The sequence below is a fragment of the Anas acuta genome, chromosome 2 (assembly GCF_963932015.1).
Source record: "Anas acuta chromosome 2, bAnaAcu1.1, whole genome shotgun sequence".
NCBI lineage: Eukaryota > Metazoa > Chordata > Aves > Anseriformes > Anatidae > Anas > Anas acuta.
The window spans coordinates 63,275,999-63,297,102 of record NC_088980.1 but is presented as its reverse complement, the minus strand read 5'-3'; the positions used below and the strand labels follow the sequence as shown (position 1 = coordinate 63,297,102).

The 21,104-nt window shown below is 40.4% G+C and overlaps 1 protein-coding gene across 9 annotated transcripts in view; it reads left to right on the top strand.

Annotated features, from left to right (window-relative positions):
• The window catches only part of ELMO1 (engulfment and cell motility 1), a 303,708-nt gene that overhangs the window by 58,259 nt on the left and 224,345 nt on the right, over positions 1–21,104 (top strand). For 8 of the 9 annotated variants that reach the window (XM_068670440.1, XM_068670443.1, XM_068670442.1 and 5 more), the window contains 3 exons: positions 842–882; positions 1,791–1,863; positions 15,851–15,901. In XM_068670440.1, coding sequence (XP_068526541.1) covers positions 842–882; positions 1,791–1,863; positions 15,851–15,901 — 165 coding nt within the window. Of the gene's footprint in view, positions 1–841; positions 883–1,790; positions 1,864–15,850; positions 15,902–16,162; positions 16,301–21,104 lie in introns of those variants that run through there. The other variant, XM_068670448.1, reaches the window with a different exon arrangement.

The window sequence follows — 21,104 nt, the reverse complement described above, 5'->3', positions numbered from 1 at the left end:
GGTCACCCAGTCTTGGAGGAAAAAGACCCTGTAGTCATCCAAAAGTGAAATTTTTCTGTTTCTTTTTTTCTTTCTTTTTTTTTTTTTTTCCCATCTAACTTCATTTATACTTTGGGTTAAAAACATGCATTTTTCTTTCACCCAGAAATTTTCTGAAAGCACTTGTGTGTGCACCCTATGTTTAGAGCAACATTCAGAGTATTGCACCATCACCAGACTAGACTGCTCCTTCTTCTTTGGGACCCAAAGCAGCAGGGCTGTTTTCAGTCAGTCCAAATGCTTGTGCCTGCAGATGCAGAGAATAAAGAAGAACTGATACATCTGGGATTGTAACACCTTCCAGTTTGTTTTATCAGAGAGGAGCCTGTATATGCATACTTAGAGAGGGTTACTGTCATCACATGTATGGTATCTGAAAAGGCCAAAAAAAAAAAAAAAAAAAAGGCTTAAAAATATTGAATGTCATCTTGCTTCAGATGTCATTGCTGGAAAATGCTTTTGTTGATATCTGAATTTTCTGTTTCTGCTGGGCAGTGAGATGCAGTACACACAAAAGACCCTTTGATTTCTCAGTGGAGAAGCTGAGTTGATGCCATATAGGTTAACGATGACAAAAAGGACTGATAATATTATGGAGAATATGTATAGAATAGCTGTCTTTTTAGATTATCAGCCCAAAACACCAGAAAACTTTTGGGTCCTTCCAAGCTTAATATTGAAAAGAAAAATAAATGCTATTAATTTGTTTTCTTATTTGGAATCTGTAGTTTTGGAATTATTTTCAGACCTCAGGCCTTTCTAATTCAGTGATTTTTATTTTTTTTCTTCTCTCCTTAACCAGAAAAAACCACTGTCCTCAATAATAAAAGAAGTCTGCGATGGGTAAGTTCTGCCATACACGACATACTAGATACTATACCTTTTTGATTTAAGCCAACCAGGAGGTTATGAGTATTCTGAAGAAAGTTTAGATATCCTTTATGACAAGTCATTAGACTTTTCAACCTTGCAGTTGTTTTATCTTTAGATTTTTGGATTTGCAATGTATCACAGATCAACAGAGGACCACAGTTAAGGAAGTGCTGCACTGGTTGTGGCTTGGATTTGTAAACAGTACCTACTGGATGCTGTAGGCTGGTCTAGTTGATGTGAATGCTCACATGAAACTAAAATGTGGCAACCAAGTCCTGCAGCATGAATTAATAACTGGCTAAGGGAAATATCTTGCTTTAGATTTGGTATGGAAATATTTGAAAAAATGCTGTTTCCAGCAAGCGCTACCATAGAGAAAAAGCTACTTTACATTCATCAAATTGATGCTGAATTAGAGAGGCAATATTTTGAGTAATGTAATATATCAATTTAGTACTATATGCATTGGGTATTGTACAAGATAGCATAAAATCCTGGTACTGTAAATGTTTTTAGTAATATAGTGATCTTGCTAACTGCAAGCGAAGAATTATACTTCCTATTTTTTTTAACAGATCTGGAATGAATTATCAGATCATTATCAACTTATTTTTGGAGCACTGAAGTGTCAGTGCAGTGACAATGTAGAGCTTTGTTTCACTTATGAAAAGGGAAAATATCTAACTTATGGGATATATTTGTACTGAGGTTTTCCTCATGTAAGTGTGCTTTTTTTTTTTTAGCACATAATTGAAGACTGAGTAAGTATGAGAAATACATGGGACAGACAGGCACTTGTTTAATCATGGTAAAGTTGTGTAAATGTTTTTTATTTTAAGGTTTCATTTTGTGATTTAACTTGTTTTCATCTTTCTAAGGTGGTCTCTTGCAAATCATGATCAATTTGCACTGCAACATGCTGATAGTTCTAACTTCTACATCACAGAGAAGGTAGGTAAATCATTCAACACACCTCTTGCACAGACTATCAAAACAATTGCCACATTTTTTTTTAAATACTACTTATAAAAAATATGAAGCTTTTTCCATAAAATACTGTCAGTGAGAGTGTAGGTACTGGGAGATCTACTTAATGCTTTTGCACTAATTTCTTTTGTTCAGAAAGGTGAAATAAAAGTTTGAACATGCCGAGGCCCTCATGTCTATCAAGTTTAATCAAGCTTCAGCACTGAGGCCATCAGCTTTCATGTTTGTGCATATTTAGTATTCTGCTGAAAAGTTGTGTGCAGGAAATTGAAATATGTAAAGCACGAAGGGCTCTTTGAAGTCTGAGAAGAATTTCAGTGCGTATTGCTTCTCTCTTTGGCTGATCAGGTAGAAATAATCCTTGACTATAATATTTGCTACTCCTTCCTGCCTGCTGTCCTGTCGCTATCCTGCTCTGTAAGTTATGTTGCTGCCTCTTTTTGGTCTGCAGATAGCATGGCAGTGGGTGATTCATGAAGTGATGCAATGATTTCAGCACAGAGTAATGAAATGGCTGTAGCTGTAATAAAAATGGAATGCCTAGTCTGAATAAATTGGACATGTTCATCTGAATTAGACAAAGTAGTACATTCGTTCCTAGTATCACTGATAGAAAAGCTGAAATCAGGAAAAAAAAAAAGTTTGGAAAGTTGCACAAAATAGAGCTGCAGAGGTACCATTTCTAATCAATGAAAAAAAGAGAGTGATTCAAAACCTGCTGAAGATTCCATAACCTCAGGTTTTAAACTAAATAGACCTGAGCTTAGCTGCATAGAGGCAGATAACCCTTGCTACTGTCTTGTTATCAGTTCAGTTTTGGCTTACTCTTAAGCTGAAGGGTGTTTTGTTTCTGTTTTGCATTTCACAGTTGTTTAGGAGCTGCTAAACGCAGCTGAGACATGAACTAACTTTTCTCTTGCTGTAATTCTTATCCACGCCCAAGAAATAAAAGGAACTTAGATACAGTTAAGCATTTAGAAAGACTAAATTTAGCAAGACAGCTAGAACAGTTGCTCGTAAGATAGTGCAGCGCTTTTTTTTTTTTTTTTTTTTTTTTAATTTAACAGACCAGTTTCAGTTTTTCATTTAACTGTTTGTAACCCCAGCCAACCTTCTCAGTATGTCATAGTTTGTTTTGGGACCTCCCTTTTCTCTCTCTCTCTTTTTTTTTTTTTAATCTCTTCTCTCCTCAAATTTCAATTGTCATGGCCTTTGAAGTGTCTGTCAAGAAAAACTGTTAAAGTAATTACTGGCTGCTGTTATTCCTCCACACAAATTAAATAGTGGGACTGCTTTGCTAATTGTCCTGATTTGTGACACAGCATTTTTCAATATGCTAGACCCAACTGAACTTGCCTGTTGGCATTTAAACTCTGATTGTACAGTGAATATTTCTAAGAAGAGGGGTTGAGCAAATACACTGGTTTGTTGAAGGAATTTATCCCAATGCAATCAGAAGAGGCTTTGCCTCTACCTTTGGTGGGAAGGATCCTGTTTTGGAGAACAAAGATGTTTTCTGTTCTGCATGAAAGGAAGTGTGATGGCTTTTGGCTGCCTTTAGATTGCAACAAGGGTGGAAAAGGATGGACTTCTAGAATATTTTGGATTGTACTGCAGAGAGGACTTTGAGATTGTTTATTCTCTACTGAAAATATGCAGTGTCTGACTCTGAGTCACATAAATATGAGAAGAGTTCTAAATGCCACCAGTATTACTCAGATGTCTGTGACTTTTATTAGATATTGTTCAATGTTTATCACTGCTTGTTGGATGGAGGCTGTAAAGAGAGGCTTATACAGGCTGAGACCCCTTCTGCATATTTTCCTTCGATTGTGTGTGATAAGATATTGTTGTTTGAGAAACATGAAAAACACCAGGGATGTGGACAAACGCGTGCACTTCAATGAAGCTACAGCACTAATGATGAGGTGGTTAAAGCACACATTTTAATCTGCCTTTTGCTATGAGATGAGCAGAGCTCCTTTGCTCCAGTAACAGCTTCAAATAACAGAATCACAGAATCACAGAATTTCTAGGTTGGAAGAGACCTCAAGATCATCGAGTCCAACCTCTGACCTAACGCTAACAGTCCCCACTAAACCATATCCCTAAGCTCTACATCTAAACGTCTTTTGAAGACTTCCAGGGATGGTGACTCCACCACTTCCCTAGGCAGCCTGTTCCAATGTCTAACAACCCTTTCAGTAAAGAAGTTCTTCCTAAGATCCAACCTAAAACTCCCCTGGTGCAACTTAAGCCCATTCCCCCTCGTTCTGTCACCAGGCATGTGGGAAAACAGACCAACCCCCACCTCGCTACAGCCTTCTTTGAGGTACCTGTAGAGAGCGATAAGGTCGCCCCTGAGCCTCCTTTTTTCCAGGCTGAACAAGCCCAATAAGTATTTTTTTTTTTTCCACTCCTCTCGAAGTATAATTGTACATGTATGTCTGTACATATGCAGGAGAACTGTAGTATAGGTAATGTTTCTGCAGAGCCTGGGTAACTCCGGCTTTTGAGGCCTTGCAGGTAGGGATGACTTTAAAATATCACTACTTTTAAAATTAACAGAAAGAAAAGCAATTAGTGAAATCTTGTACAAGGTAACAAGAAACTTTGAAGTGAAAATGTTACAAATGGGGGACTGGCAACACATGGCTTACAATTATGTTTTTGTTTTCGGTGACAAACAGAGCATCTGTGTTTTGGTTGTCATACACAGAACTCTTTATCTTTTGTAGCTGACCTATATTTCCCGATTATGCCATATATAAATAAAAACAACACCCATACAGTTATTTCTTTCTTTTTTATTTATTATTGTATTTGGAAAAAAATGCCTCTACAGGAGTAACAATAACTCCCTCAGACTGTATTAAAGGCAGTCTTCTAACAAATCTTGAACCAGGCTGTATTCCTCCTGGAGATGAGGCTTGTCACAGGAGCTGCAATCTGGACTGCTGCCTCCTGGGTTCTGGTTTGGCTGTATCTGTGCCCCTGAAAGGGCAGTGGAAAATTTAATGATTTATTTTGGCAGTTGTTTTTAAAAAATGTCAGAAATGAAAGAAGTTATGTGAACAAGAAAATCAAGCAGGCATAGTGCCTAAGCTCAAGTCTAGCTGGTGTTTTAATCATAATGTCTTTGACTAGTATTGCATTATGATGTGTATTATTATATATATATTTTTAAGGCCTTTGTTATCAGGGAGAAGAGGAGTTCCCTGATAGCTCAAACATCTAAAAGCCTGCCTCCTGAATCAGGATCATATTGTGCTAGGTGCTGTACAGTAGAGAACAAAAAAAAGTCACCTTTGCATCATTCTGTTGAAATTGTAGTTGAATAGATGCTAGTGCATATCAGGTGTAACAACTCAGGAACACTATAGACTGGGCAAGCTCAGTTACAGGACAGAAAATGCTATATGAGGAGTAGAAACTGGCTGTATAATTGTGTATGCTAAAAGTGTTCTTGGGCTGAAAACCACAGCTTGGGTATTTGTCCATTGTGTTCTTTGGTGGCAAAACTAGGAATCTGGGGAAAGGCGGCTGAGTGGCTCTGTGCAGTGCATTTAAGGGTATGCCTCATTGTCACATCTTAAGGAGAACGTGGTAGTGTCAGATAAAATACATAAAAAGGCAAGTGAAATGATTGATGGGATTGAGCAGCTGCCTCACAATGCAAAGTTTCCTCAGTTTGGTGAGAAAAATGTCAGGAGGGGTCAGGGTCAACATTTACCAAGTCAGGAAAGTAGTGGACAAGCTGAATGTGGAGCTGCCATTATGAAATCTGCAAGATGAGAAGTAGGGAGTGCTTGATGAAAGCAGTTAGGGTGTCAGTTTAAAACAGATGAAGGTTCATGCAGCAGCCGATGAACATCTTGAACTTGCTGCCACAAAAGGTTGTAAAAGCAGGCATGGATAAGGTATAGATGTAGCCTCAAAAATATGTAGTGCAACAAATGTGGTTGCTGTGGAAGCATGAAGAGAGTGAAAACAGTCAGATCATGATCCTGAGTGGCATTTGCTCTTCTTAGAGCTGGAGGTAGAATGTGGGGTTTGATATTACAATAGGCTGACTTGGTAGCAATTTTTTGGGGGGTTCATTTTTAGTCATCAAAAGCTTTAATAAGGTGAGAGTTAAAAGATGTGGATGCAGTTATCAACATTGTATGTCTTGGCATGACAGGCCTGTAGTGTTTTAGAAGAAATACAGAGGTAGTTAATCCTGTAATAATATTCATTTTCCAAGAAGCTGCTGGAAACAGGGAATATCTTACAGTTCTTCAGTTCAGAATTAAAGGATAGCATGCTCCTTGAAAAAACATGAATCGCTAGCAGTTTCTGCATACTGTTTAACTACCCCTATACAAAGACTGCAGAAGCTAGTAAATAAACCAAGTTGCACCCATGTTAGGGTTACAGGATGTACCTGATCCTGTACAATTCTACAACCTGCAAACAGCGTGATTCTGCGCATAACCTTCTAGCATGTGGGCTACCAACACTCTCCTTACCTGAGATCTACAGCCATGCAGCAGTACAGTCAATCATTTAATCTGAAAATTTCCTCTTCCTCCCCCGCTTCTTTCACAAAAAGGAGGAAAAAATCCAGACCTTTCTTCTGCCTGATCCATGATTTCAACTAACTCACTTTCTAGCAATACAGTCACTGAGGTACTAGAGAAGGGAATGAAAAAAGCTGAACTACCATTTTCTCCAGCAACCTACACTTACCCCAGCTTGAATACTGTTGAAACCACACCATTTTATTTAAAAAAAAAAAAAAAAAAAGTCCCTACTTTGCATGATTAACTCATCTTCAGGTGGAGTGATCTACCAAGACAACATCATTAGGTACCATTTGTTCTGCAAAGCACCAGAGCTATTACGCTGTTACGCTGTAGGCGGACATCCTTCTTATGGATTGCAAAAAAAAAAAAAAAAAAAAAAGTTGCAAGATATTTTTAACCTGCATCGGTTCCCCAATTCAAGTAACCACAGAGTTGTCCCAATAAGACGGAAGCAGGAGCCAGATAACAAGCAGCACCATCATCCTCTGATAAGTTGGAAATATAAGAGCAGCACCCTGCAAAGTAAACATCAGGAAATGATAGACTTAGCTGGGCACATAGTATTGTTGGTGAGATCATGTGGGGAAATGAGAACAGGGAAGAGGAATGGACATTTAAAACAACAACAAAACAACGAATAAAAACAACGTGTGGGTTTTTGCTAAGTTGAAATCAGTTTTCTGATGCAGTTCACCCTATGCATTTACCCCTAGCAAAGAGGGGTCAATGCAGGAGCTGTAGCTCCTTAAGCAAATGCTGTTACTGAGATAAAAATCTGAAGACCTAAGCCAAGGTGGCGGTTTGAAGTTGGTCTTGCGAAATAAAATCACATTTAATTACATTATTTTTTAATTTGTATTTTATTATTATTGTAATTACAATAATTTGTAATTATTTAATTACATTATTTTTTTTTCAGAAGAATAAACGTGTATGCAGCCTTAGAAACAAACCAAAAAAACCCACACTTGTTGGTTCTCATCAGTCTTGATGTGGAACTAAATACGTAACTAAATATATTGCTATACCACATGCTTAAAAAGGAGGCAAGCAAAAGAAGAATTAAGTTGTTCATAGTGGGACAGAAAGTTTAGCAGGTTGACAGGACAGAATGATTTTGTTTTTCTTTGGAAAATTTAGCCTGAGCCAAAAGTCCTAAAAAGTAAGTCCTAAAAACTTGGACTAACTTGCTATATAAGGATGACTACTGTTCCTGAAATCAGCCTGAATGAAGTAGGATTGAAAGTCATTTAACACATAGATACTCAGATTTTGCTTCTGTCTACTGAAGAAATACACCAATGTCCACTGTTTATTGCTGGAGTCCATAGGGTAATATTAGCAGCAAGCAGGAAGGAGCATGGCCAGTCTGATCTTGTCTGCTACCTGTAGTGTTAGCAATTTCTGAAAGATCTTGCAGGTGCCCCAAAACAGTAAGAAGTTTAAGAATATGAGGGGAATACCACGTCACACTGAATGTAGAGAAAAGGAAAGGCTGGACATAGTTTGGTCCAGTTCAAGTCTGGATTGAAATCAGACATGAAAGTGAAAATTCTGAGTATTTATCTCACTGAAATTCAGTTGATCAATGAGAACAGATAAGTGCTTAAAATGTGAATGGAAAAAAAAAAACGAAACAAAACAAAACACCACCAACAACCTCCAAAAAACCTCAACCCTATAAGTGGTTCAGTTCTTGTTCTATCATTTGCATATACTCCCACACAGGGAGATTGTAATGGCATGGTGGAATTTCACATGAATGTACAATTGCAAGTTGTATTCAGCAAAAATTGGGTCACAAGCAAAAGCACCTCTGAGGAAGAACAAATACTAGTGGCTCCACCCAGCTTGGGGAAGGCAGGAATTAGAAAGATGTCCTGTCTGCAAACACAGCAAGGAGCTGAGTAATGATAATGAAAGCAAAAATGAAGGCAACTCCCTTTGCAGAATCGCACAAAAGTCTCTCAAAACAAATGGAGGGAACTCAGCATCTGCTCTCCTCCATTTCATGCAACAAGCACATAGGGATGAAAAGGAGCAGTTGATGTCATCTACCTGGACTTGGTCAAAGCATTTGACACTGTGTTGTATGAGGTCCTTGTCTCTAAATTGGAGAGACATGGATGTGACAGCGGGACCACTCAGAGCATAAGGATTGTTTGGGTGGTTATACTCAAAGAATTGTGGTTGATGACTTCATGTTCAGGTGGAAACCAGTTATGAATGGCATTATTCAGGGGTTGCTACTGATTTTGTTGCTGTTTAACATCTTAACATCATGACGTGGACAGTGGGACTGAGTGCACCCTCAGAAAGTTTGCCAATGGCACTAAGCTGTGTGGTGTGGTTGACATGCTGGAAGGAAGGGACCTGGACAGGTTTGAGAGGTGGGCCTGCGGAACCACCAAGTGATAAGATGAGGGGAAATGGCCTCAAGTTGCACTAGGGAGGTTTACATTGGATATCAAGAGAAATTTCTTTACTGAAAGGGTCATGTGGCGTTGGAATAGGCTTTCTAGGGAAGTGGTTGAGTCAACACTATCCTTGGAAGTCTTCAAGAAACATTTAGGTACAGGTTTGTAGCACGGTTTAGTGGTGGACTTGTCAGTACTATGTTAAAGATTGTATTTTATGATCTTAGAAGTCTTTTCCAACCTGAATAATTCTATGATAAGGACATGGATGTGTTGGAACATGTCCAGAGGATGGCTGTGAGGGTGACCAGAGGGCTGGAGCACCTCTCCTCAGAAGACAGGTTGAGGCGGTTGGGGTTATTCAGGCTGGAGAAGAGAAGGCTCTGGGGAGACCTTATAGCGGCCTTCCAGTCCTTAAAGGGGCCTACAGAAATGGTGGGGAGGGACTCTGTCAGGGAGTGTAGTGATACCACAAGGGGGAATGGCTTTAAAATGAAAGAGAGTAGATTTAAACTAGTTATAAGGACAAAATTCTTCACTCAGAGGGTGGTGAGGCACTGGCACAGGTTGCCCAGGGAAGTGGTGGATGCCCCATCCCTGGAGGTGCTCAAGGCCAGGCTGGATGGGGCCTTGGGCAACCTTGTCCAGTGGGGGGTGTCCCTGCCTATGGCAGGGGGGTTGGAACTGGGTGATCCTTGGGGTCGCTTTCAACCTAAGTGATTCTATGATGAAGGTGGTAGGAAAGAAGAATTAAAAACCATAGGGAGTCCTCAAAGGCATGAGATTAAAAAAAAAAAAAAAAAAAGCGATGAAATTGTGACTGACTAAGAATAGACTGTTATCAATAAGCAAATGAATGAAATATCCTTATATTTAAAAGATAACATTAAAAATGGCACCATTATCATCATGGGCTGAACATAGTTTGGAACTGGCTCACAAAACCCCTCAGCGAGTAAGCTTGTATTCCCAGTAGTTGCTCTGATGCAAGATTTAGAGTCACCACATCCTCTGTCTCTAGCAGTGAAGCTAGCATGAACAATGCTCTTTCCCAGCCCCATACTCCTTCGAGTCCCCTGCATTGTGGTTCATCACACCTTCTGATCTGAAAAGACAACTATTTGGAGACTGTGTTGTAAATTGAACAGTTGCAGTGATCCAGACCTTTGTCTCCCTTTGCCACAATTTCTTGTGTCATGGCAAAAAGAAGCTCTCTGGCTAGTTCACAACAGCACTTGTGATACTCGATGTTTGCTGGCTTCTGCAACACTTTGAGTCAATGATTTAAGGGAGGCTTGTCAGCATGGACTCCACTTCTCCTGAGTTGTAACTTTAATTATCATTATGTATCAACAAAACTTATGCAGCATTTTTGCTCTTCCTTACTACTTGGCCATACTCATCCTGGTGAAAATGTTAGACTTGATAACTCTGTAACATCAAGTATAATTCATAGCTCTAATTTTTTATTGCTGGGTCAGCTTGAAGGAAGATGTAACAAAATAACAGTAGTGTGGAAATAGGGAACAATTAACTACTTAATGTAAATATGTAAAGAATTCTGATTTTCTTGGCTATTATTCTTTAGCTTGGCTAGAGGTGTCTGTGAAGAAAACTGGTCAAGGGTAAAAATAATGCTGAGTGAGCTATAACCACAGGAACCAATGCTTGTAGGTCATCCTCAAATATGTTAAGCAAACATTCCATTCCAATCAATTGCAGTGGGCTGAATCATGAGGCATTTTGCTGGGTGTAACAGGTTATTAAAGTGATAAGTCAAATACATGGCAAAATAAACCTCAGTTTTACTTGATACGTTTTCCAAAGTGTGTCTCCAGAAAAACTCCGAGTAAATGATTTGACTGTTTTGATAGGAATTTTTGAAAGCAAATGCACATACCTTCATCCTTTAGTCAGGGTTTGGTGGACTCCTAATTCTTTGCTAACCTTGCTGTTTAAATGCAAGCCTTCTGCATGTGATTTGGACAAAATTGTCTGTGGCACAATAAAGGCAAAGCTTTGGGAAGGAACATAATCTGATGGCAGATAGCATAGGTTTGTGTTGCTCCAGCCAGTGGATGTGGAAGTCAGACGGCCCTAAAAAGAGAATACAAAGCAAACAGTCCGGGTATCTTCTACTTCCTGCAGTGTTTTGTAGTTTTTGTATTTCTGCGATTGTATTTGCATGTCTGTTGAAAACTCAGCTTGGAAAGTGTCATGCAAATGTATGGTGCTTGGAAATGCTACATATTTGGTTAGAATAAAATCTTGTGAGTGTGTGTTCTTGCAAGGTATAATATTTCAAGTGGAGCTTATTTGTATCCATAATACAACTGCTGTCTTAGGCGTAGGTAACATAACAAGTCAATTTTCTTGTTGCAGAGTTTCTTTAGGGGCATTTTGGATAGTGATGTTTAAGTAGTTACTTTCTGCTCAGGAATAAGCTTTCCTAATACAGATTGACATCATGAACAACGTCTACAAACAATGTACACATGAGATCAGAAATATCCTGGAAGGGGTCTACCGTGGCCCCTCAGGTGGTGGTGTGCCCTGTCCTGAATAGCTGTGGTGCATACAAGGGCGATTACCAAAGGCAGGCTGCTGTGTTGGAATGGCATTCTGTTATTCTGTTAAGGCAATCCACAGGATGCTGTCCCTAATGCTAAGCAGATTAACTGTGTATAAATGTTGCGATTGCAATTAACTGGCATGCTGAATACTGCACCACACAGTTCATGTAGGAAATCCTCTTGGCTTAATTGTACACTTAGATGCTGTTTCATGGTAGGCGCTTCAGTCATTATGTAGCATGGATAAACAAAATCGGATTTTTGTTTGGGGAATATCTAACTCTTTGCAAGGTTTGGCTAGCCTGCTGCATTAGAAACTTGATACTGTGAAAACTTACAGATAAAAGGCACTGTCAGTTTTCCTTTAGCCTTTGTCTAAATTGGAAATTGAAGACTAGCTGCTGGTGATAGCAGCAACTGAATGCACAGCACAGGACAGACTGATGTGTTTTGCTGTGAGTCAGGGGTGATTAGAGAAAGGTCTTGTGGGCTGTGGGCTCAGACCTGTGGTGGAATTTGGAGTATGAAACCTGTGGTGTTTCAGATTCATCTTGGTAAATAAACAGAAAGACCCTAAACAAAACTTCCAAGGACGCTTTTATGTACTGTGTTTTCTCTTATTCCTGTGCTATTTTATATAGCACCTGCTGACATACAGTCACGCTGGAGAATAGTACTGCCCTTGTTTGTCTGTTTGTGGTATCTGAATTTCAGTGAGGTTATCAGCTTCCCTTTTTACGCTTGTTTTAAATTCGTTGGACTGTGGAGAGAATAGGGTGTTTTTTAACAAGATCTTTCTCATTTGTTTAGGTTGGTTGTGGATTTATGTAATTAGTTTTTTTGTTTTAACTTGTTTACTTGACTGCGTAGAGAGCATTTCAGATTTAGTCTAACTTGTGTTTGCAACGGACTAAGAGTGTTTGCACATATGCTTGTTGTGGCCCAGATGAAGTGACTTAACTTGTTAAACCACAAACTCATTTGTTCATCTCATTTGGTAGTTCACGTTAATTGTAGCAGGAAACATGAGAAACTCTGTGCTTAAAGTTATTCTGCTGAAAGAATAAACCTGCGTGGGTGCTCTTTATTTGTTTAAGAACAGTCTATTTACTTAGCTCCAACACTTTTATAATGATATGAGTGGACTTTCACTTTTCATAGAACCATACAATCATTTAGGTTGGAAAAGACCTTAAGATCATCAAGTCCACCATCAACTTAACACTACCACCTCTAAACCATGTTGCTAAGTGCCACATCCATACGTCTCTTAAATACTTCTAGGGCTGGAGACCCCGCCACCTCCCTGGGCAGCCCCTTCCAAGGCCTGGCCACCCTCTCTGAGAGGAAATCCTTCCTGACACCCAGTCCAAACCCCCCTGGTGCAGCCTGTGGCTGTCACCTCACGTCCTATCGCTTGTCTCCAGAACAAGGAGAGCAACACGTTGCTCCTGGCTGCAGCCTCCTGTCAGGCAGCTGTGGAGACTGGGGAGCTCTGCCCTCAGCCTCCTCCTCTCCAGACCGAGCAGCCCCCAGCACCCCCAGCTGCTCCTCACCCCTCTTGTTTTCTCTTCACCAGTTTTGGTGCTCTTCTCTGCACATACTCAAGCAACCCAAACCTTTTGTGTGGTCCGGGGCCCAAAACTGAGCACAGCGCTCGAGGTGTGGCTTCACCAGAGCTGAGTACAGGAGGATAATCCCTTCTTGCTGTCCGCATGATTTCTGATGCAGGCCAGGATGGCACTGGCCTTCTCAGCCACTGAGGAACACCACTGGCTCATGTTCATTCCACTGTCAACCAGCACCCCCAGATCCTTTTCTGCTGGCAACTTTCCAGCCACTCTTCCCCAAGCCTATATGGCTGCATGGGGTTGTTATGACCCAAGTGCAGCACCCAGCACTTAAGCCTTGTTGAATCCCATACAAGTGATACAAGTGGATGTGGCCCATCAATCCAGCTTATCCAGATCCCTCTACAAAGCCTTCCTACTCTCAAGTGGAGGTCAACACTCCTGCCCAACTTGGTGTCTGCAAATTCACTGAGGGTACACTCAATCCCCTCATCAAGAGTGCTGATAAAAATGTTAAACAGAACCAGCCCCAGTGCTGAGCCCTGGGGGATACCACTGGTGAACAGCCTCCAACTGGCTTTAACTCCATTCACTGTGGCCCTTTAGGCCAGACTGCCCAGCCAGGTTTTTACTCAATGAACAATACTTCTGTCCAAGCCAGGAGCAGACAGTTTATCCAGGAGAACGCTGTGGGAAACAGTACCAAATGTTTTGCTATAGACCACAGCCTTTTCCTTGTCCACTAAACATGTCATCATATTATAGGGGGAGACCAGGTTTGTCAAGCAGGACCTACATTTCATGAACCCATGCTGGCTGGGCCTGATTGCCTTGTTGTCCTTCACTTTTATTTATTTATTTATTTATTTATGCATGTGATTGGTACGGTTTAAACTGTTTAAGTATTATCTGATTCTCTGTTTTTAAACGTTGCTGCATGCTGGGATTTGCTGCCTTAAAAGTAAAACTGATGTAACTCCATGTGCACGTGCATACATGTATACTGCGGCCTAACCCAACTGATGTCCAGTGATTTAGCCTAAGATGTTGATTGAGATGAAGTTAGCCTATGCTAACTGTCTTGAAGCAATTACTCATATTCAGTTCCACAAATCAGGAGGTGGTAACAGTTTAAGTTGCCACAGGTGTTTGGAAAGTGAGTTTGCTTCGACATTGATTTGGGTTCAACCACACAAATGCACTCTTGCCACCTCATACAGATTCCTTAGACGTGATGAGGTGTAGCTTTGTCTGATGGTGTTTTACTACAGGAGGAGCAAATCTGGCACTTTGTTAGTGTTATCTCTGCTGTGTAATTAGCCACTCACCTTTTCTTTTTTTTTTTTTACCCCTCTCTGGTGTAGAGTCTGGCTTACATCCATTGGGCTGTTCTGGCAGGAAGGCAATGACACTATCAGGAGGAGACTGCTAGGGGCTCAGATGAGTTAGCTGCATATGTAAGCAATGATGCCATAAAAAATGTCTCTCTTGTATCCACTGTGTCGTCTGACACTTTAAGTATTTCATTTAGAGTGAAGAAATGTTGTGGGTGGAGGGTGATTTTGCGGGTTTGCTAGAACCAATCCCACAGAGGACTTAGGTACCAAGAAAGAGACAATGTACTGGAGTTTTATTTTGGGACTGCTTGACCTGGTTTCAAGCAAGATTTATCCTGTTTTTAGTGTTTGGGATTTGAGGTTTGTCTAACTGTGAGCTGTAAGGATTAAATGAAACTGGGAGAAGTTGCCTGAGAAGAAATACACCTTGATTTATTTGTGTAAAGATCAGTCTGCAGAAAGCCTGCACTGTGGTTTTTAGAACAAAATGAGCTCTTACCTCTCAAACTGTTAGGGATTCCTCACATACCTTTGACAAACAAGGATATTGGCCCATGAACAAACTAATGAATCGTGAATGCATCTGTGAGTGTGTGTTGCATTGTGCAGAGGTGGCCAGTACCTGTTAGCATGCTCATTGTGCTGGGTACCTCTGCAATGTTGACCTGTGGTGAACAGAAGGGAGCTTACTGATAGAGGTGCACGTCCTCCCTCATGCTTACCACAGGGTAAGGCCATGTACACGGGCACTGGCCATAACGTTGTGAGGACACTGTAAGCATACACCATAACTTGTGCCATGGTAACTTTTTCATCTACATGTAGCTTTAGTTTAATTGAACATCTTATGTGAGATTAACAAAGAGAAAATGTTTAATGCCTCCTCTTTCTGTCAGCAGGGTAAGGAGAATGGCCTATGGCATGTTTGAACTTTACTTACCACTAACAGCAGGGCTTTTTTAAATTTATTTTGTATTTAATTTGAGGGAGAATGCAAGGTTGTGGTGGCAGAACTCAGTGGTTGGTTCCAGTGGTTTAAGTCAGCATGTTCTTGTTATAGAAAACAGAGAGCCAGTGGGATAAAACTTAAGTCCTGCAGATGTTTAATGACAGGTTTCAGCAAACTTACGAACTCCTCAACTATGTGACACAGTATCAGAGCCAGACACCATGGACAGTATATTTCAAACAAATATTTAGAAGTTGCCAGTGGAAGCTAAACTTTGCAAAATATGAAGTCTTTCTCAAAAGGGTTTAGATCTGTTAAATATCATATGAATAGCCACCTATTTCTTGAAGCTAATGTTAGTATGCCTAAATCAGGAACATACTGCATGCATGTTAGCTCATGTGTAGAAGGGGGAAGCTTTTGCACATAGACAAGGGAAAGTACCGTTGCTATTTTAGTGTGGCATTCTATTTAATGCACGTTTCATCTTTTTATATATCTTAAGGAAATCTTTGTGTTGTTTTTTTCTCTTTCAGAATCGTAATGAGATAAAAAATGGAGCAATCCTTCGGTTAACAACGTCTCCAGTAAGTTACCATTCTGTTCTTCTCTCCCTTCAAAGTAAAGATTTGATTAGTAGAATCACTGTGAAGCAATTTATATGTTTTCAGGCTTTAGCTACACCCTATCCCACAATCCCCCTACAAAGGACAGTGATGGTGTGGTCACAAGAAGACTGCGTTGATCTCTTTTTTTGAGTTGTGGGCTGGGGTGGTGTCTCTCTAGTCAAATTTTGTGGCAGGGTTGTCACAGTTGGGTGTTCTTTGTCTTTCACTTCTTCTCTTCCACTGGGAAGAGCTTTCATGTCCAAGATACCTCTGCTTCCCTGCTGGAACTGCAGCATCACTCATGTTCTCCTGTCCTGCCCAAGAGATCTAAGCCAAGAGAAAAGCCTGAGGGCTGGATCTGGGAGAGCTCTTCTGCAGGTCAGAGCTTTCCTGTTGTTGGGGTTTCTACTGATTGAGCAGCAGCTATAATGTTGAGATTTTACTGTTTTGTCTTTATTTTTTCAACACCACCTCCTTGCCAGCTCCTCAAAAAGCATAGCAGAGTTGCTGGTTGCCTTGTAATGGCCTGTTTTCCTGCTGAGTTGAGCCATGCTGTTGCCACATGCTGAAAGCCACTATTAGTCCCAGAAGATGTATTTCTCTGGCAGCAGCAATCACATTTCCTTACTGACAAGCATAGTGTGCCATTAAAATGGTTTACCTCTTTGTGGTGGTGTTTTAGCTTCTGCAGAATCATTGCATTCTTATGGCCAAAATCTGCCCCCATGTACTGCAGCTCATTTAAGCAAGGAAGACAGAGCTGTGGTGCTTTAAATTTGGCTTCTGTTGAACCTCTTAAGAGTGGTGTCAGATGCAAAATCTTGTTTATCTAGAAGTCACATGGAGATACATACTGGATGGGTCATTTTTCAGCTGTAGGACCTGCCGTCAATGTAAAAAAAAAGAGATGTATGTTGGTAAAAATTTCCTAGGTCCTCCAGATACCATATGCATTTCCACTTGTCCCCAGCATGCTTAACTTGACGGTGATTTATACTAAGCTTAGGAGGTGACTGAGTTTGTAATGCATGTTTGTGTATACACAGAAATTGAAGAAGCCATTATGAAAACACATGCATGCCTCTGAAGTTTTTGGTTAAGTGTATCTACGTGAGTGTGTCCTCTTAACAGAAAGCACACCTAAGCAGCAGCTGTCTGAACAAAGACAAGAGATTTCCATTATCCTTTGTCATCTTTTCCACGGTCATATACAGAACTTTACAGCTGTAGGAGTAAGAGCCATGGTCTTAAGCTGCTGTTGCCAGAGTCTGACTCCAAAGCTTCTTGCTATATGTCATCAGAACAGCCTTGTAGATGAGAAACCACTTACCTGTGGAGTAAACCCCATCTGGTGGAGCTTCCTAAGAAACAGAAAGCCCTGGCACCAGCTCCTAACCTTTGGGACTTGTAAGAAGAAATATCCAAATATCCACTCCACCGAAAAAGGGCTATCTACTGGCCAGATGTGGGATGTCGTGAAAGCAAAACAACATCTGTGGTTCATCAGGAACCAGTGTGGTCCAAATGCACTGCATCATTCTTCTGTGTAACCACAACGTGGAGTGACAGTATGAGATGACTCATGGAATCCTTCCCCATCTCAAAATCCACAATGAGTTGCACCATGCAAAACTGAACTGAGGCTGTGCTTTGACACATCTGTGGAAATAGCTGTCTGTCTGCATGGTCACTTGTGCAATTGGAAATGCAACCTTCAAACAGAAGATAACTTTTGGATTTATAACTCTTTCTACTAATAGCTGTGGGCCAGAAGGCAGGGCCTTGCATAAGATTCTCCTGTGCTTGTTCTGTTTCTTTGGTCATCTGCCTTAGGTTCAGTCAGCCAAGACAGGGCTCCTTAGGATATTGGGCTGTTACCCCTTTTCTACCAAGTTAGGGACCATGCTTGCACAAGCCTACAGTTAAGAGTGACGCAGGGATCCTAATCTGCCATCCTGTTATGAGCTAGAAGGCCGCTCTAGTTTCTAGTTGTCAGTATTGACATTTATCACTAAACCAGGGCTTACTATCTTTTTTTTTTTTTTTTTTAGTTAACTTTTTCCCATAATCAGGGAATCACACAGAATCACACAGAATTTCTAGGTTGGACGAGACCTCAAGATCATCGAGTCCAACCTCTAACCTAACACTAACAGTCCCCACTAAACCATATCCCTAAGCTCTACATCTAAACATCTTTTGAAGACTTCCAGGGATGGTGACTCCACCACTTCCCTGGGCAGCCTGTTCCAATGCCTCACAACCCTTTCAGTAAAGAAGCTCTTCCTAACATCTAACCTAAAACTCCCCTGGTGCAACTTTAGCCCATTCCCCCTCGTCCTGTCACCAGGCACATGAGAGAACAGGCCAACCCCCACCTCTCTACAGCCTCCTTTAAGGTATCTGTAGAGAGTGATAAGGTCGCCCCTGAGCCTCCTCTTCTCCAGGCTGAACAAGCCCAGCTCCTTCAGTCGCTCCTCGTAGGACTTGTTCTCCAGGCCCCTCACCAGCTTCGTCGCCCTTCTTTGGACCCGCTCAAGCACCTCGATGTCCTTCTTGTAGCGAGGGGCCCAAAGCTGAACACAGTACTCGAGGTGTACTCGAAGTAACTTGGATGCAGGTTTTAAAGGTCTGGGTTGGTTTTTGTCAGATTAAAGAGTATTTGTATTCTTTAAATAGAGGTAAAATAAAGTTCTGAATGTTCCCCTACTAGAATAGTGTCTTTGCTTTGAAGGTACTGCTGATGTGGTCATCATAGAGGTACCTAAAATAGATAGATTAAAGGCTTCCAAGCTGTGGTTTTTAGCCTGGTGACCCACACAATGTTTGTATTTAACCCTGAGAAGCTAACAGGCCATCTGTTTCCATTTTTTCCTCTGAAATTCTATGTGAAAGCAACTGTAGACAGAGGAGATAATGTAAAGTACAGGCTGAAAGATATAATTATGCAATATGGGAATGATGCTTTCCTAGCTTCCAGGTAGAAAATGTTTTTCTCATCCTGTGATAATATTAAGATTCTATTTTTTTCCTTTCTTCCCCCCACTCTGTATCAGTATAAAGCTGAAATTATCTCCTCCTCCCCTCAGACAAAGAAAATAGTAGCAAAAACACTTTGTGTAGAGGTTGGGGAATTTGAAAGAAAGAAAAGAAAGATTAAAAGAAGTGAAGAGGAGCCCCATACAAATTATCTGGTGCCTGGGATGTGTCCATGTAGCTTCAGAGAGGTCCAAGCTTTCTACTTTTTGGCTATCGTGGGGAAGCAAAATCTGTCCTGAACTTCACAAGCCTTTTGAGGAAACTTTTTTGAAGAGTTGGGAGGAATAGTTACAGCCAGCTCTGAAGGCTGCAGGAAATTAAAATGCATTTCTAGTTCTTAATTTTCATATAGTATAATAGCATCAGAAGCAAAAGTCAGGCTATACCCATTCACAGTTGCATACTGGAGTTGAGTGAGAAGGACAAGATAAGATCTTTTGAGTTCTGTTGCTTTTAGTCTCAAGTTGTGTATTGCTCATGTACCCATTATAGGTACTATTAAAGATTTAAATGGTGGGGTGAGGGGAAGGAGAAAGCTAGGAGAAACACAACAGTATTTTTGGGTTGGCTTCCTTAAAATTAACATTAGAAATCCAACTTCCCGTTATCTAAATTAAATACTTTCTCTTTTTGAATCTCAAATTTAGATAATTTTGGGTGTGTGTATAAGTCCCTTTTTTTCCCCGAAATTCATTGTTAATACTGCAAGAGCAAAACTGCAGTTCTGGTGTGCTGCTAAATCCATTATAAATGCTTGCCTTCAGAGATTTATGACGTGTCTATTTTAGACTTCTTTGAGTTAGAACTTTGCAAACGCCAGTCATTGGGCCTGGTGGGAATTTGAACTGCCTCTTTGTTTCCGCAGGTCTGTTTGCTAAGTTTGTGCAATTCTCTGAAAGGCTGTTTTTTTCTAAACAATGCTATTTTTTCCTCTATAAACCACTCACCACACAGACACTGTGTTTCCTAGGTAACTTGAATACAGATTGAATTTCTCTCATATTATCTTTGTTCCTATATCATCTTTCTCCTTTATTTTTTTGCCATCCTATCATCTTTCTTAACAATTCTTTGTGCTGTTGTGCGTTTTTGCTGTTCTCCATGACCTGTTTCCCCCCCCTTGTCCATTTGCATTTCTGAAGGGGCTCATTCAATGCTTTTTATGCAACAATCTTTGTTGTATTTGAACATATGTGACAGGTGAAATGCCAGATTGTTATTGTCTGTTTTGTGATACCCTTATTCCCATGGATGATGGGTAGGTGTATAAATGAGCTGTAATTGCTCCTGAGTGTGAGACTGTTCCAAAAGGACAGCTCTGTCCTGCAATGCAGCAAATAGAGTCCAACTTTTTACTGTCTGCAGCTTTCTTTTGATCAGATCCTGCAAATCCACATTGTAATGACTAATCATTTTGAAAGGCTGCTAAAATGCTGGGAAGACTAAGCTAAGGGAACTGTTCTCTTTCTCCCTCTGCCTTTAATTTAATGATTTTGAAACAGAACTGATTATTGGACCTCTAGCTGTTTGTTTTTAAAGTAGCTTCTTGGGTACTTAGGAAGACATGGCTTGCCCATGAACCGTATACCTTTAACATTGAGTCAATGGGTAGCCATTTCTAATGTAATATTTACAGTGCCTGATCATTTGCTTTTATCGTGGGTTTTTTGTTGTTGTTGTTGTTTTTGTTTGTTTGTTTGTTTGTTTGTTTGTTTTCCTCCCCTGGTTGGAGATTGATTGATTGAGTTCTCAAACCTGTGAGTTGTTTGTAGCAGCTGTATTAGCATTTCTAGCATGAGCAATCATGTCAATAGGGGTGTTTGCTAACAGTCATCATAGTATTTTCCCAGAATGCTTTTACAGATTTGTGTAACATGTTTTTTTTTTGTTTGTTTGTTTTGTTTTTTCATCTGTGATCTACCCATATAAGACGCATATAAGGGAGGAGTGGGTTTTTCAACTTATTTTTACTTATGCATTGAAGTCCTCTATCTTTAATGAGTAAAAGGTCAGGGAATCTGATCTACAATTCATCTACAGTTGCCTTAATCTGTGTTCAACTGACTTAATAACCTTTAAGTTGGGTAAATACAAGCATATTTGCAGATCAAGTCTATGATTGTGATTACATTTGTTATGTAGT